Raw genomic sequence first — 16,792 nt, forward strand, 5'->3', positions numbered from 1 at the left:
CATTAACGCTGCCAAGATCCACGTGATTCTGTTCACCCGTTCAGCAGTTGCTGCGAAATGCATGCAGGACAATGTTTTGCTTGTGTGAGCCACTACGCGAATGGTTGTGATATTTGACTGCCTTGCGTTTTGTTCACTCTCGTCGGAGTTTTAGTTTTTCTTGTCCTGCGGTGAAGACTAGCCGGCACCAATAAAGGCACCAATAAAATTACATATCAATAAAGAAAAATGTTTCTTGCCTTATCCACTTACATCAACTGTGATTTGGCGTGATAGCGCGTTAACTGGCTTGTTAATCATGCAAAACCATCGAGGAAAGGAATGTCATACCTATTACTATCTTAGTTACTGTACGTTTATAACGGTTCCGTTCAGTTCAAGTTGCTGTTTCATGCTGTCCTGTCTCATTTTCTTCTTCTTGTTTCTCTCTATTGCACCGTTTTACTAGAGCCATAACCCTTTGTTTTATTTTTGTACTTTATGAGTTGCCCTTCGTTCTTGGGCCACAATGCTTGCGGTATGCTCCTGATAAATAACGGGATAGCTCGCAAGTGCAGCCCATCAGTAATAAGGAAGCGAGAAATCTTGCGCCCATTTTCTCAGATAGTGGCGCATGCTCTATAGGTCACGAGGAGTGGCGAGCGCATCTCGTTTTGTCCACTTCTCTTCTCTTGTGTCCTGTCTGCACGCCTCACCTTTTTTGCATAATGAATCCTTACCAACTAGCTCAGCTTTCTGTCGTTCTAAGCATCTCGTGTAACGTGCACGCCTAGTACATGCTTCTGTGAACGCGGTGCGGCAACTGTTTGGTCCCTTCGAGTACGACGACCTATATGGTATCTTACTCCACGCTTACAAATTCACTTTTTTTGTCATTACAGTGGGCGCCATCTTGTTCTGTGCCTACGTCCCATGAGCCTAAAGCGCATAGGTTTTCAGCCAACTCCGATAGGTAAACTACATCCACGGAAAATTTTTCCATGGTCTAAGCAGCAGCCGGAAAAGAGGCACTAACAGTCACCTGCATTACCAAAAAAGAATGTGCCTAAAAATATAAAAAAGCGAAAAAGCTGCGGAAGCATTCGTGCGGTAAATAAACATATAAAAATTGGGAAAAGCAAAAGGCAATCGGTATATAGCTTGAAATGACAATGATTCTCAAACGCAAGCCCCCTCCGAACTGCGGCCGTGTCCTCTAAAGTGCCAGCCAACGCATTACATACGAATATGCCCGTGACGACGCACCAAAAGAACAAACTCAAAGAGCGAAAAAGAAGAAAAATGAGAAGGGGTGTGGGTGGGGGGGGGGGAGGAAGAAAGAGGGCTACTTTAAACACATGCTCACGGAAACGCTGCTACTATCATTTCGGCAACAGCGTGGCCGCATCAACAGGCCCGGACGAGGACACTGAGGTTGGAGGAACGGCGTGTGCGTTTCGAGCGGGAAGTGTACCCAAAATGAGAGCGGTGGGCGCGCTTCCCTTTGAAGACGCGGCTCGTTCGCGTGTCGCAATTAGTCGACTCGGTCAGAGTTGCGGCTGCGGCCGGCGGCCTGTAGCGAGTTGTGCGGGAACCCCCCCACCCCCCAACCCCCCTACGAAACTGCCTTCGCGGATCGCTGCCCCCTCATCGTCGACTTCGCCTTGCGCGCTTTTTTATTTCCCCTTCGGAAACGGCGAAAAACTCCCGTGGTGCGGCTTTTCTTTCCGCCTTCATTTGTATCCTGCGGGTGGTTGCGGTGATGCGGCCACGCAAAAACAGAATCAACATTAAAAGCCTTGTACGGTTTTTAGGTCTTTATATATGTTATATATATCTCGCATTGTTTTCTTTCGACCATGTTTGTAAGTTTGGGTGGAAAAAATGTTTCGCCGACGTTTTCGCCGTGTATTGAGAGGAGCGGGCGCATACGCCGGTGTAGATGCGGCTATAGCTTGAAAGTTGTAGATGCTATAAGAAATGTTCGATGTTGTACCACGTGATGACTCTCGGTGTCGGTAAAAACAACAACAAAAAAGAATAAATAATCGAGAATTGCGCTGCGCGAGTCCTTCGTCGAAGAGAGAAGCGAGCGAGTGTGATAAGATCGCTTGGTGTTTTCAGGAGGTACTTTCGAAGACGGTGCGCTTTCTGACCATATCGATAGGAGAGGGAGTTTCTTGCCAGAAAAAAATATAAATTTTGACAGCGTTGTTATTGCCAGTAGTGCGATGTTCCTATGACCAGTAATCTTAGAGGAAACATCGAAGTCAATCGTTCAGAGTGCGATTGAAATACTTTCTGAAACTCTGTGTCATGAGTCTGTGTACCTCTTTAGGATAAGGAGAACGATCATAGCCGGATCTAAGGCGGCATGAAGACTGGAAGATGCTATCTGATTAGGTGCCAGTATTTAGAAAGTGGCGTTGCACTACGGATGCTGTGCTGGAGCTTGTCACAAGCCCTGTACGCAGCTCTGAAAATACATGGTAATCGCGGTATGTCTAGATATAAAGAGAGCACTTGACGCTTTAAGTCACATACACGTGCCTGTCAGCGTGCTAGAGACTGGTTTATAGGCATGATCTCTGGCGATGTATTTCATATCTCGTAAGCTTTAGGAAAATTTTAATGCCAACAAGTACATGTGATGAGGAAGACGATGAAGTTGATCTGAGACACCTGTTCTGTTCATACTGCGTGTTTTTTTTTTCTTTACTTTTGAACGCTCCATGGCTTGGTTTTTCCTAGATGCCGGGAGAATCGAAAATGTTTCTTCTTTATCTGAAGCCGGCAGGTTAGTCTTCGCACGCCACTTTGGAAGGAGCTCGGAAGGCTTCAGGTAACAATTTCGAGTCCTCTTGTTATCGCTGAGGCTCGTCATCCACCTTTTACAGTTATGTGAGTGGTTGAAACTTGTACACAAGCATACCGAATTCTAATGCAAATTGAAGAACACAGTTAAAGAACTCCCTGAATGAAAGAAACAGAAGTGAAATTCATCGAGTTACTCAGAGTCATATAACGTTATTACCGATATTTGAAACATGCAGATTGGAACTCAGTTATCCTCCTTGAATGCTGTCAACACCCAAAATAGAATTATCAGTCGGGGAATCATATGTAAGAAAGGTGAGTTTATGATATCTGGGCAGCATCTTGTACTGTAGCAGATTTACTCCTTTTATATCTACAGTGTATTCACGTGTATACAGATGGATCATGCCAAAATAATTCATCTACATCTGCATTTGTCATACCGGACCAGAAGTTAGAAATAGACCTTTCAATTATTTAGACTGGCGTCATCAACCATAACCGAACTCTTTGCTATCCGCTCTGCTTTGGGCTTCATAGCGTCAGTAGAGATAGCGCAGAAATTAGTTTAGTGATTCACAAGCTGGCCCTCACATCAGCAAAGGACACAGACACAATTTCTTTGAACAGACATTTAGTATATATGAAAGCGTGAAGGAATACACAAATTCCAGCGCTGGAAATCACAATATAGCGTATCACTGGGTACCGGGACACTGCAATATTCCTGCAAGCATAGTAGCGGACGCGGCAGCAAAACAGGTTCACGATAGTCAAAATACATTAAATAGGCCTCTTACTAGTAGTGAAGTCCACCTGCTGCTGAGACAGATATTCTGACGATTCAGCGCAAACGCATCGGTTGATCAGAAATCAAAGTGCTCAGACTTGTTCTTCCTAAACCCTAACCTTAAATTGTCCATTCCGCGAAAGTTAAAATTAAATGACGGGGTTTTACGTACCAAAACCACGATCTGATTATGAGGCACGACGAAGTCGGAAACTCCGGAAATCTGGACCAACTTCGGTTCTTTAAAATGCACCCAAATCTAAGTACATGGGTGTTCTCGCATTTCACCCTCATCGAAATGCGGCCGCCGTGGGCGTGACTCGATCCCGCGACCTGGTGCTTAGGAGCCCAATACCACAGCCACTAATCAACCACGGCATGTCATTGCGCGAAAGCTGAGCGAGAATAGAAATTACAGAACTTTATTGCAACGCATGCAGTTTGGCACAGCGTATACGTGTCACTTTTTGCATACAGTTGGATGCCTTGCTAGTCCACAGTACACTGGTGGCCATGCTGACGAAGACGTACAACAGCTCCTCCTTGAGTGCTCACGACACGATACGACACGATACGACACGATACGACACGATACGACACGGAACTGAGTGCCCATTGCGAGAGATTGGAAACTGATTTGATGTTGCTAGACTGTCGACCACTAACTATGAAGAAAATACTTAGTCCATGGCCAACGATGCAGCTACAAAGAACAGCACCCCGTGGCGTTTAAGATCGTTGTGAAAAATACAAAAAGATTATGCTTATACTAAGTGTTTGTAAATCACGCCACTATTATTTATTTTAATATCATATATCGTATATGGAAAACTCACGTCTGTATATTTGTAATACATGTCTCATTTTGTTGTTATGTGCTTGTTTCTTTTTATGTAGATATGTGCATATTGGTCAGCCGCCTCCCCTGCAAAAACTGTCAACTTATATGTGCGTCATTTCGAACTCCCTTGTATTTGTGGAACTCTGTGTCTCTGAGTGTTCTCCTGTCTTCTTCTTTCTCTGCTTTATTTTTACTCTTGTGTCGGACTTGGCAAATGCTTTTTTGATATTTGATGGTCTCTATGTTCTCGTGCTTTTAGTTTCCCTTGCCCTGCGAAGAGAAGTAGGTGGCGCCAATAAACACGCAAGCCTCTACTACAAGTACATATTATTTTTAAAAATGTCAAGCTGCCTTGAAATCACCGAATGCACTTAACATTTTGACGTGTTTCTTCATGAATCACACGAAGTGCGTTACAAGTGCGGCCAGCTCCACTGATGTCAGTGTTGTCCGGTGACATGTCTTCAAATTCACAGTGGTGGGTGACTTTCGCGGAAAACACCGGTGATACCACAAACCCATCCACAGTGGTTGAATCCTTCGATGACCCCAGCCAGCAGTTGCGAAAAGGAGGGGAAAAAGTAGGTGAACCTCCACGCAAAACAAGAACGTGCTCTTTCGTGCAAGATCTTTTTTTTCTTTCTCGAGTTTGCTCCTAGATCAACCACGTTTTTCGACAGCCGATAGCGTTAAAGAGGGGAGAGAATGCTTGAAAATCCTCGAGCTTGACACGACTAAACACCCGTCAGCTGCTTCCCGCGCAACATTTCTTGGCACAAACTTCGCCAGCTGCGCCCCCTGTACCGAGGCGAACGCACCACCACGTGCTTAAGGCAACCGTGCGCCGTGCACTAGCTTATGATTTCTGGATATTTTTTTTTTCTCTTCTAAAAGGTTCGCGGGTGTTCATGCAAGGAAGATGATGAGCGTCGAAATTAAAGCGACGGAAAGAGAGCGATGAACAAAAAGAAAGAAGAAAGATAGAAGAAGAAAGGAACCGAGAGAAGTAGCAAAGCGGATGACACTAAAACAAAAAGCCAGGAATGAATTGTACATCATAACCGTAAGATGAAGAAGTGTATTACTTCGCATGAGTGCAAAACCAACTAGGTTCATTATAGAGAGACGTCATCGGGTACCTTTCTTGGATTTTATTTTCAGCTCCCTTTAGAAAAGATGATGCTTTAAACAGTAGAGACTAGAAGGGCTGCAAACGTGAACAAAAACAAGGCTAAAGGAGCGAGAGACAAAACACACGGATTGTGCTGAAGACACACAATCGTAGCTCTGGGTCGTGCGCGTCTGCTTCTTCTGCAGTAATTTTCTCCTCTCCCCCTTTCCTCCTCCTTTCTTTCCCTCAGTTTTCCGGCTCGTTTCGCAGTGGTGGAGGCGGCACTCAGTGGTTTGAAGATGCCGCCAGAGTAAATGAGAGCGCATCACAATATTTAAAATTCTCTCTCCCACAAAAAACAAAAAAATAAAATACAAATAAAATAAAAGCAAAGGCAAATTCACCTCTAGTCAGCTCTGGCGTGTAATACTAGAAAAGAAAAAGAAATATGATGCCAGACAAGAACATTATATATATATATATATATATATATATATATATATATATATATATATATATATATATATATATATATATATATATATATATATATATATATAGGCGACCGAGAGCAGCCAGCTGCATTAGCTCGAACCACATTCTTTGTATGTTGCTTCCTGCACGCTGCTTGTCCGCACTGCAGGTTTTTAGAGTTACGAAAGTTTGAGCGATATATCTTCGTAGGTAATCGCCTATATTAGGCTAGTTATAGCGTACGTAGCAGGACTTAATTGCCTGCATACATTACGTGCGCGAAGTAATAGGAAGAGTAGGCCAAGCTCTTTCCGATGAAAAGTAGGACATCAAGGTACCTTGGTGTTAAACTAGCAATAAACACCCATAGGGGTTTTTATAGCCAGAAAAAGGCGAACAAACGAAACAAGCGTGTGTGACCGTGATGTGTAAGTATTGGGACGTTCCGAGAGAGAAATGCTTTCTTAAGAATAAAGAAGTTGTCTCATTCAATAAATGCCGGGCATAAGTAAAATGTTATATATATAAGTAAATAGGTAAATAAATTTACATTTTCTAAATTATTTAAATTATGGCCTCTTACATGCCAAAACCACGATTTGATTATGAGGCACTCCGTAGTGGGGGCTCCGGATTAATTTTTATACCGGGGGTTCGTTAGCGCGCACCTAAATCGAAGTACCGCGGGCATTTTTGCATTTCGCCCCCATCGAAAAACGGCCGCCGTTGGCTGGGATTCGATACCGCTACCTAGGGCTTAGCAGTGCAACACCAAAGCCACGAAGCAACCATAGCGAGTCTACATTTTCAAAGCAAGGTGACTACTTGGATTTTATTAAAGATACAGTATAGTACAGATAAGTAAGATAAGATAAGATAAGATAAGATAAGATAAGATAAGATAAGATAAGATACAGTACAGATAAGGCGATTTATAACTTCGAAAAAAATTAATGTTATTCATTATTTGCAATTTCCATATCATATCTTCGCCTTTCTGACACAAGAGGGGAGGGATTTGCCAAATGTAATTGTGGAGCATTGTTAGTATTATTACTTGATATAATTAACTGCGTTTTTTTGCTACCGGTACTTTAAAAACCCTGCGCGGCCGTCCTTGGCTTCTATCTTTAACGTGTTCCTGCCCGCGACAAGGAAACCAAACAGGGAAAGAAGTTGGCAGACTCAATGTTGTCAAAATAAAGATTCATATAATAATGTTCATCACTCACTGTCAATCGTGACTCTCACATTTTTTTTATAGATTCTATTTTCCTAGTGCCTGCTGAATTAAAATGATAAGAACACTTTAGGCACATGAAGATTGCGGAATATTCATGAACAAAATGGCAGATAGCCCAGCGAGAGTCGGCCTCAGTGGCCCAAACGTACCTTAACTGCAGCTAGATTCAGGTCATGTGCTACCATGCTTGACTCTGAACCCAGAAATAACTAATTTTCAGAGTATCGGCACCTACTGTTTCTTCGGCGCAGAAATTTTTTGAAGTAGCATTCACTCGAGAACAATACCGGCTGTGTCGATTTTGTGGCGAAGGTGAAACAATTCCTAATTTTTTGCTTACTCTGTGGCCGATTCACAAATGCAAGCAAGAACATTTCAGAAAAAAATTTAGACAAATTGGAGTGAATTTTATAATTCCTGAAATAATTCTCCCGCGGAGCCTTCTCCCTTAGCCAATGTCACAAGAATGCTTGCTAATTCCTTCATCACCTTTTAATTCCATACGGATTTTGGCCAACGCGTATTAAGCATTAACAAACAAACAAACAAACAAACAAACAAACAAACAAACAAACAAACAAACAAACAAACAAACAAACAAACAAACAGACAAACAAACAAACAAACAAACAAACAAACGTCCCCTTGCCACCACATTGCCTAGGCGGGTGGCTCGAACTCATGTCGCTGGTCAGAGCTTGCACACTGCTCTCATTACATAGTGCTTAAGTTTGACTGCATTATACTGTACAAAATAGACTCTCAAGGGAGCAGAATGGATACTCGGGCTAGTTGGCTCAGCATTAGGAATGATACAAAGTAATGCGAAATGCATGGACGAAAGGAAGACATGACACCCCACCAAGGTATTGTGTCTCGTTTTCCGCTCGCTCCTGTCTTTCGCGCTTCTTTATTATTCGTAAAGTCTAAAGTGAGTTTTCGTATTTTGTTTAATCTTAATAGCTTCGAGCAGAAGTTATAAGACTACAATGATGCCTGTCTCAGATAAGCCAAGCCAAACCATTTGTCCTTTTGTGCAGTCACCCGTTCTTTCATTTTCTTTAGTCATTATTACCTTGCAGGACGAATTCGAACCGCTTCTCCTCTTGATCATCTCGAGCCTGGCACTGCAGAGCCCGAGCAATACAGTCTTCTCTTCGACAGAAGAATCAGGTGGATATTTGGGAGAAGCTTCAATGGCAGTCAGCGTAGCTACGGAAGGTGGAAAACATACCTATAGGTGAGTCCTTGAGTATGTGCGTCTGTATACTTTCGCGAGAGAACGTAACGACAGTCGGCTTCCTGCGGAGCGCCAGCCGCGGGGCGGTATGAGCACAATCGAATTATACCCCGGTGTGGTTCAACCGGAAAACCCTAATCACCCGAGCCAGTCCCCTCTCTATGGCCAGAAAGGAACGCCTAGCCGCAGAGTGTACCGCCGCGAAACGTAGGGAGGGCCGGGAACTTGAAACGTACGTTGATCTTAAGTGGATGAAATGTCTCCTGTTCGTTTCCCTGCCCAGTTTGCGCTGCTTTCTTTTGTATCCGTTATTGCCTTGTTCTCTGCGATTGTGCTCTGTGCCGTAGAGGGCGAGTACCTTGCGCTATATATTAAAGAACAATTGACGAAAGAAGGCAAGGGAGATCTTGAGAGCTTATGTTCCTACGTATCCGGTTGTTTCCGTTCTTGTTCCTTTTTTTCACTGCGTGCGTGCGTGCGTGCGAGTGTGTGTGCGTGTTTGTGCGTTGCTGGTACAAGACAATTGGCAGAAGGCAGGCAAGAGAATCACCACAGCTTCTATTGAGAAGTGCTTGTATTGAGAAGTCATTGTGATTGTATTGTTTATTATGGGACGACCTCGCTAGGTATGCTACAGGTGCCACTGCTTCATTTAAAGCAATGCTTCATCACTCACGCACTTTCGTGTTCGTTTCCTCTAACCTCCACCGAGTGTGCAGGTGCGCAGTGACATGATACAGTCTTGTATCAGCTAATATATAGTGCCCAATTCCGACCACGACATGCCGCACTCTTACCGCACTCTTAACTCTCATAAATGTGTAATCACTCCTTGTCGGCTCTGGAGTTTGACTAAAGGTTACGTACTACATGTGTTATAAGTTCACTCGGGTTATTTATGACGCATGCGCATAGTAGCAGGCGATTTAAACGCGCGGAAATTGTCAATACGGGGTCTTCCGGCAGTAGCAAAAGCAGACGTGTTTGGCAAACAACTGAAAAAACTACTCAAAACTGCTGACCTATCAGAAAGAGGCACTTGGCCTCATCATACGTACATAAAAGCGTTTTCACAAGGGCCTTTACCTGAGTTGCAAATGGTGCCCCCTCGGAAGATCCAGACAGCTGCGAAACAAGAAAAAAAAACAAAAAGAATCGACCTCAGCCCAGGACACGTCGTAATCTGTAAATAAAGAGATCTGCAAATTGCGCAGTGTTCGGCAATGAAACGCGCTTGCGGATGGCGCTTGTTGCGACCCCTGTGAGCACTGGGGAATAACTGGCTGATCACTGGTGGGCCGAATGCAGCCACAATGTGTCACAAGCGATCGCTTTCATTGCACACCATAATGCATCAGTGCGGTGTCCATAGAGCCAAACGGTGGCGCTAAAAACTCTCGCACCCTCGCACTCCGAATATCGTTAAAAGGAAGAGGTCCGGACACCAACCAAAAGGGTTTAAAATATATATTCACGTTTCGGCTCCCCCATGGAAGCCTTGTTCACAATGCACAAGTCATTGTGCACTGTGAAGAATGCGCAATTGTGAACAATGCACAAGTCACTGTGAACAAGGCTCATGTGGGGGAGTCGAAACGTAAATTTATTTCTAAGCTATTTTGGTCGGTGTCTGGGCCTCTTCCTTTTCAGTATGCATCATTCCGACCAGACGGGCTTCCGTCATACTGTTGCCTTCACTCGAAGTATCGCGTTTGAATCGCTGAACACTACACATACCACGTGCTGTATTTGACTGCACCGTAGTATACAGCAATAAAAAAGCTTCGCTTACACCCAGACCTTAGCAATCGGTCCTGGCTAACTTTCTTTTCATCCATGTAGCGAAACAGAGCAGAACAAGGTAAGGAACACTAAGAAGATGGCAAGCGAGCGCAAAAGCAAAATGTGATCATTGTACAAATATCATTTAGGAAAACAACTCTCAACTCTCATGCTCACAATAAAAACGCTTTATTTAGAGTATTTGCAAGGTAAGCCGTCTGTGTGAATAGAAAACACTCCTCGCAAATAGCGTGCCCGAAAAATGATGTACAATAACACCTAGATTTTAATTCTATAAGGCAGCCGGCTCACAGTGGTAAATACTGAATATAAGAGCAAAAACACGCGCGTGCGCATGCCTACACCCGTGCACAGCCCACATTCGTGGCAGGACATGGAGTCAAGGCCCAAGCAATGTAAATAATTGCTTTCGACTACGAGTTGACGGCTCGACATAAGTCGTTTCCTTGAATCGGGAAAAAAATCTGCAAGTCCTTCACAAGGACACGTCATTTCTTTGTCCCGACGCGACCCGCCCACAGCAACAATAGTTTGAACGTATCATGATTTGTATCCCTTATTTCAACAATACGCCCTTCGATGCCTTCACGACTGAACGCTTTCAGATAAGCGCGCTGTTTTATTTATTTTTTGTAGGTTATATCATTTGTATGTCCTCCTTACCTGCCAACAAAAAAACGTGAATGACAACGTCGCTAGCGCGTGTTTTCAAAACGGAGTCACCCTCGTTTTCATTTTATGTCGACACCCGTTAATATCGTGTAGGTGCCAAAAACCGTTCCATACGGACTGAAGAGAACCATATATCCTTAAGACACTAATAGACTGTATAAGCGCGACTGATTGAGGACGTAAAAAGAAACAGTCCTCGTTCAGTCGTGTTTATGCACTCTATCATGGATTCTAACCAACTAGCCTGCCAACGTGTTTTAACCTGAAAACACTGCACGTTAGTTATCGCAAATTATCCGATCTTTCAATTTAAACTTTTTGATGAAGTCTGCTCGCACAGTCCTCTTGCACTCACTGGTTCTGTCGCCAATTCTCCATTCGCAAGAACCAGAAATGTCCAGCGGATTTCAATGTGATATCGCGGCGAGCTAATTGTTACCTACGTAATCCCAACGTGCCTTTTCTGCACTCGTCGCTTCTCGCCTTACATCCAAAGAAATCTTATAAGAAAATACAGTACTAAAGAACGAAGGAAGCTTTAATCTACATGGACACGATTGACGCTAAATGATTTCCTACGCTAAAATAAACCTCGCGCATATACTTCGTTGGTGAACATTCGCAAAAACTAGTTTCTCGCCAACTGTATACGCGACATTGTGCGAATAGACGTTTGCACTTATACGGGCACAAGGTGAAGAAGTCAGTAGCATGACCTTTCTCGGGTGACAATATGAGAACCGGTGTCACAAGCGGTCGCTAACAAGACCGAGCGCGTTTCATGGTCTTCTGGCAACATCGTTCTCTTCCATTCTTCATTCTCCGCCGTTCGGCAAGGCGTCAGCCACGCCTCCATCGTTTCGCGCACCAGCTTTGGTCTGAACTTGGGTCAGAACGTAGTGGGCCGAACTTTCGCATGGAGCAAGGCTCTTTCCTCCTCGGTCTATGTTCCGCTTGCTTTCTTTCGAAGGAAAACGCTCGCGCCCGTTGCTAAGTCATTGTAATGGTTTCGCACACAAGGTAGCAGAAGCCGTTACTTCTTTACTTTCTTTACCAACCCCCCCCCCCCCCCCCACCGTCCCCCTCTCATGTTAGTTCTGCCACCGTTTCGTTTTGGATATATATTTATTCTTCCTTGCTTTAACGGCAGTTGCGCCGCTTCCAACTTCCGTACGCGTGGCTTTCCGCCCAAGGACGGGAAGTTTGAAAGTAACTCGTGCCAAGTCATAAATTATGGTGCGGGGGTCTGCTGACATCCGCGTAGTCATGGATGGTTTACCTGTAGACATTCGGGGAAGCGTCTGAATACTACAGCCAATGTCGCGTGAAAGGAAGACTTGCTTCTCGTTCCGAGGACGATGCGCCCATAGCAAAGAAAAATATTTTGCAGAAGAGCAAATCAAACATGGCAAGTCTTCGAGCTGTTCTCGGCTACCTCGGGCTCCTAAAGCCGTTCTAGATTTTTTTCATCTACCTATAGAGAATAATATTTCGACGCATACAAGTTAGCGGGGTCATTTCGCTGCAACAGCCAGTTAAGAGCTGAAGACTAGGTTTGCTCATTCCGTCCGTCCGTCCGTCCGTCCGTCCGTCCGTCCGTCCGTCCGTCCGTCCGTCCGTCCGTCCGTCCATCCATCCTATGTCCATCCTATGTCCATCCTATGTCCGTCCGTCCATCCGTCCGTCCACTCATTTTTGTTACGCCGGAACGTGCACCATTATCGCCGTGTCGTCGTCATCATTACCTTGCTATACCACGTCACCCTCACCGCCTTCTATCTTTTGCCTCTTTCTTATCACATATCTAAGAAAAACAAAGACTTCATTCCCCCGCCCCCACTGTGGATCCAAGTCACCATAGGCGGAGAGTTTTTCGTTTTTTTTCTTGTCTAAGGGGGTGGGGGCCTGACCAGCTTTTCTACGTCTCTCTCTCTCTCTCTCTCTCTCTCTCTACCAGGTCGTGCGTTAAACTGTGACTGAGTGAGAACGCACTACGTGATGTTCTACTGTCGATGTGTGTGACTTTGTGGTGTACTTGTATATATTACCAACTAGCTTACATGGGCTCCGCGAATGACCTAGTTGTCCCAGAACATCATTAAAACAAGCATATAACATTTTCGAGCGCTTCTATCTAGTCGCACCAGTAATTGCGATTGTCAAAAACTTGCAGAGCGATGATGGAAGCAACTGAACATTTATGAAAATATTTATTCCCTAGGTACATAGAATCTGCCCCTATATACCACTGTTAGGAATAAATATTAGTTTGCTAAATTCCTCTTTGATGCGCTTTTCCCTCGATAATCACCATTCGCAGAGATTAAGCGAAAATAGTATTTAATGAAAAAAACGGAGCAAGCCCACGTGAGCAATAATATAACACGCTTTAGTCAATTAAAAACTTAACAAATAGAAAGTTAGGAAAAACTTAATGGAACCTTCAGATGTGGGAGACAGGCCTGTCAACGACAAATGGGAGCACAGAAAGAAGACGTGGAAGGTGGGGGGGTTCTGTTCTCCACTCCCGGAAAAACTTTGAAGGAGGTAGCCCCCCCCTCCCCTCTCCCTGTAGTCTGCTCCTATGTAAGTCACGCTACTGCACGGGGTACTCGGACTAGCTAACTACTCAGCTATTCTGCAACTTGTGCACTGGACAGGTTGTGCTGGCTTTGTACCGGGCGCTAAGATGACTCGGAGGGCGGGCGCGCCTGCATGCGTCTTTTGGAGTCGACAAAACGCAACGCCCTTTCGATGCAGAGCTACTGCGTCATGCAGCGGTTGTTCCCAGGGCGGCTTTCTAAAGCAAGTCATTCTCACTTTTTCGTCTCACCGCATCAGATGTCAGCCAATGATGTTTCGCCGTGGCTGCGCTCTCGTAATCGTCGTTTGTACAATCGTTTTCATCGTGCCGTTACTGTCAAGCCAGTGCCGTTGCTGTCTTGTCATCCTCCCCATGCGTGTTATCGTCATTTGCATACATGCATGGGTGAGCTTTCTCAGTGTCTCAGGAGTTTTGCACGAAGTTCCGCGTGCCTTTGGGGACCAAGAAAATTTGCAATAGCTGTCGCAGTATATGAGTGCGGAGCCGGAGGAATCGCTGAAGTTTTGATCATTTTCCTTTTCGTCAATGGGCTCGTCGTTACGACACTACTCGCTTGTCTTTAGCTATGTACCACAACTGCTCAAAATTATGCTATCCATTTTCTACACAAGCCAACAGAATCCCTAAACTAGTGGAGAGTGCTCACAATCGCAACCATTCTGTTCTGTTACGAATGACTTGTAGAGATATTAAGGAAGAAATAGATATGCACACGTTCAGTATTTTTGGCGAGCTAAACAATGGACCGAGTCAAGACAGCTCCTCGCTCACATTTAGTGGAGAAATTACTTGCCCTCATGACTTCATACAATTCTCCGCGTGTTTCAATTACATTTTTGTGCTCTTTTTCTTGTCGCGTCTCACGATCAACGCACTACAGCTATCAACCAAGTCAACGAAATAAGCCAAGAGGAGGCTTCTTCTGGTGTATGGCAGTTTTGTGGCGTATGTCGGTTGCTAAATATCAGGCACAAATAACTGTTTCGACAAACTTGTACTGTGATTTCTAATCAGCGCGTGGCATGGCATGAAACCAGTACGCACACAGGAACACCGGAGATTCATGCAATGCTGGCATATACAGATAAAGAAAAAAAAAACAGAAAAGTTTGACAGAAGTTGCAAAAGGCAACAGAAACAGTGCCGCTCCAGTTCGAAATAGGCGAGCAATCCGACATTTCTACACTCCAGCTCTTTTCGGATGTATGTAGCCCTGCATTCGCGAGTTATTGGAGAGAAAAACCTATTCGCCTCGCATTCATATCCTAATTTTTCCTCCTCCCTAGCCGCTTTTGTCACGTATCGCACGTGGATAGAATTTGCAAGCTTCTTCGCACGCAGTTCGGGCGCTCCAACTGAACAGGTTCTGTATTTTTCTTGCGTTCTTCTTTTACTTCAACGGCCTTCACACCAGAGCCTGATTCGCTTCTGTCGACAGAGACGATCCACGCAAACTCCGGAAATACAAAAACAGAAAGGCGAAGTAGATCGGTACATTTTTAACACGCTCAAAAGCGTTCGAGCTCTGCTAGCTCGACAAAAATAAAATTAAGGCACGGGCGACGAGCTTGGGCAAAATCATGGGACGCATTGCGAGAAATGCAGACACCGTGAAGCCGACAAGCGCGAGTCGTTCTCATGCCAATTCCTCCTCGCCTTCTTTCACTCAACTCTCTCTCTCTCTCTCCCCAACACCCCTTTCGTCGGGGCGCAGTCTTCTACGTGTTGGAGGCGATAGGTTATTACCGCACGTGCCAACTGCTGCTCACGCTGTGTAATTCGCTTTTCAAATAAACACGCAGATGGAGGCTTCCCGTTGTTCCTTGTTCTTTACAAATCAAACGGTGCAGCTGAAAAGAGAGTCAGCTCCCTGACGAACATGATTTAGGCGACCGATTGGAAATAGAGAAGGCGGGGTGGCGAGATTTGAAAGAGGGGCACGCTATGCGAGCGGTGAGGTACACCGGGAGCAAGTAGAATCGCGAATAAAACGTAGAGCGCGCAAGACAGAGAGGGAGGGCGAATTCAGATTTGCGCGCGTCGGAGCGAAACACTAGTGACGAAGATGCGCCAAGCGGGCCGCCGCCGAACGAGTGCTGAATGAAATTAGATCAAAGCCGGCCCCGCTCGCGCACAAACATTTCTCTTCGAATTGCGAGACTGTACCATGGTATAAGCATGCAAAGGTTTGCGCACGAGCGAGCGCGGTGGAGTCTTGAGAGAGAAGCGTGGAGTGCGGAGAGGCAAGCGCGAACGAAACACGATTGAGAGTGGGTATACGAAGACGGAAATAAACTCCGCAGAATGCCATCCAGCACCCGTGCCTCACCATCTCACCTGCAGTGCCATGCCAAACCTGTCGCCATAGGCTAAGCTCTCCAGATTCTGTTTGAATATACACCCGTCTTTCTAGCTGAGCGAAGAACTTTATGCAACAGCGGAAGGAGTTGCCGGGGGTGTCTCATCGAGGGAGTATTAGCAATCTTTGGGGCAATTATGTTTTAATATGGGTTTTGACGTTCACTTTTGCATAACTAGACAGCGCTAGTACACCAGTCTACTTCGAAATGATGCTATTTGCCAGAAGACTAAATCTGCTTCTATATTTGGCAATTACTAAGGCGGACAGTTTTGCTCCTCTGTCCCATCGACCAAACTGCCGATGGCCAACTTGAAGTATAATGGCCAGCCGCCAGCACGTCTGTGGTGTGATCGCAGTAGCACTGCCAATCCATAGCATATTCGTCACCACTCTTCCTGAAAGGCATCTCAAAGCCAAACCGGCCGGCTAAAGGTTCACAGAGGCAGCAGCCGACGGCGCATAGACAGGGAGGCGCAGGAGAGATGCGCGAGGCTCATGCTTCCAAAGCCTCTTCGATTCCGAACTCATCACCATTACTTCGTTCTTCTTATTATTATTTCTTCATTATTGCAGCGCATATTCGGCTTAGGCTTCCAATCCTACTAAGGTAACAAAAGAAGAAAAAGTAAAACGCTCGATTCTCTGCTTCGAAGCATCCCTGCCGTCACCGAGATTCTCCAATTTGACTGCACCCACCTCCCACATAAACACAAGCACGCAATCGCGCTTCCACCGACGCGCAAAACTGTAATACTATATTCGACCCAGGCGAGGCGAGAATTGAGTGAGCTATGGCAAATCTATCGGCCTGGATGTGAAAGAGAGAGAGAGAGAATGAAAGAAATAAGTGTTTGC

The 16,792-nt window shown here is 45.1% G+C and overlaps 1 protein-coding gene across 12 annotated transcripts in view; it reads right to left on the minus strand.

Moving 5' to 3' along the window:
* Nucleotides 1–16,792, minus strand: part of LOC135906374 (transcription initiation protein SPT3 homolog) — a 585,543-nt gene that overhangs the window by 356,502 nt on the left and 212,249 nt on the right. For 6 of the 12 annotated variants that reach the window (XM_065437734.2, XM_065437736.2, XM_065437737.2 and 3 more), the window contains one exon: nucleotides 9,582–9,620. The exons of 5 other annotated variants lie outside the window; for them this stretch is intronic. In XM_065437734.2, the coding sequence (XP_065293806.2) occupies nucleotides 9,582–9,620 (39 nt within the window). Of the gene's footprint in view, nucleotides 1–8,330; nucleotides 8,385–9,581; nucleotides 9,621–16,792 lie in introns of those variants that run through there. One more of the 12 variants, XM_070538895.1, reaches the window with a different exon arrangement.

The sequence above is a fragment of the Dermacentor albipictus genome, chromosome 5 (assembly GCF_038994185.2).
Source record: "Dermacentor albipictus isolate Rhodes 1998 colony chromosome 5, USDA_Dalb.pri_finalv2, whole genome shotgun sequence".
In the NCBI taxonomy this organism is placed as follows: Eukaryota; Metazoa; Arthropoda; class Arachnida; order Ixodida; family Ixodidae; genus Dermacentor; species Dermacentor albipictus.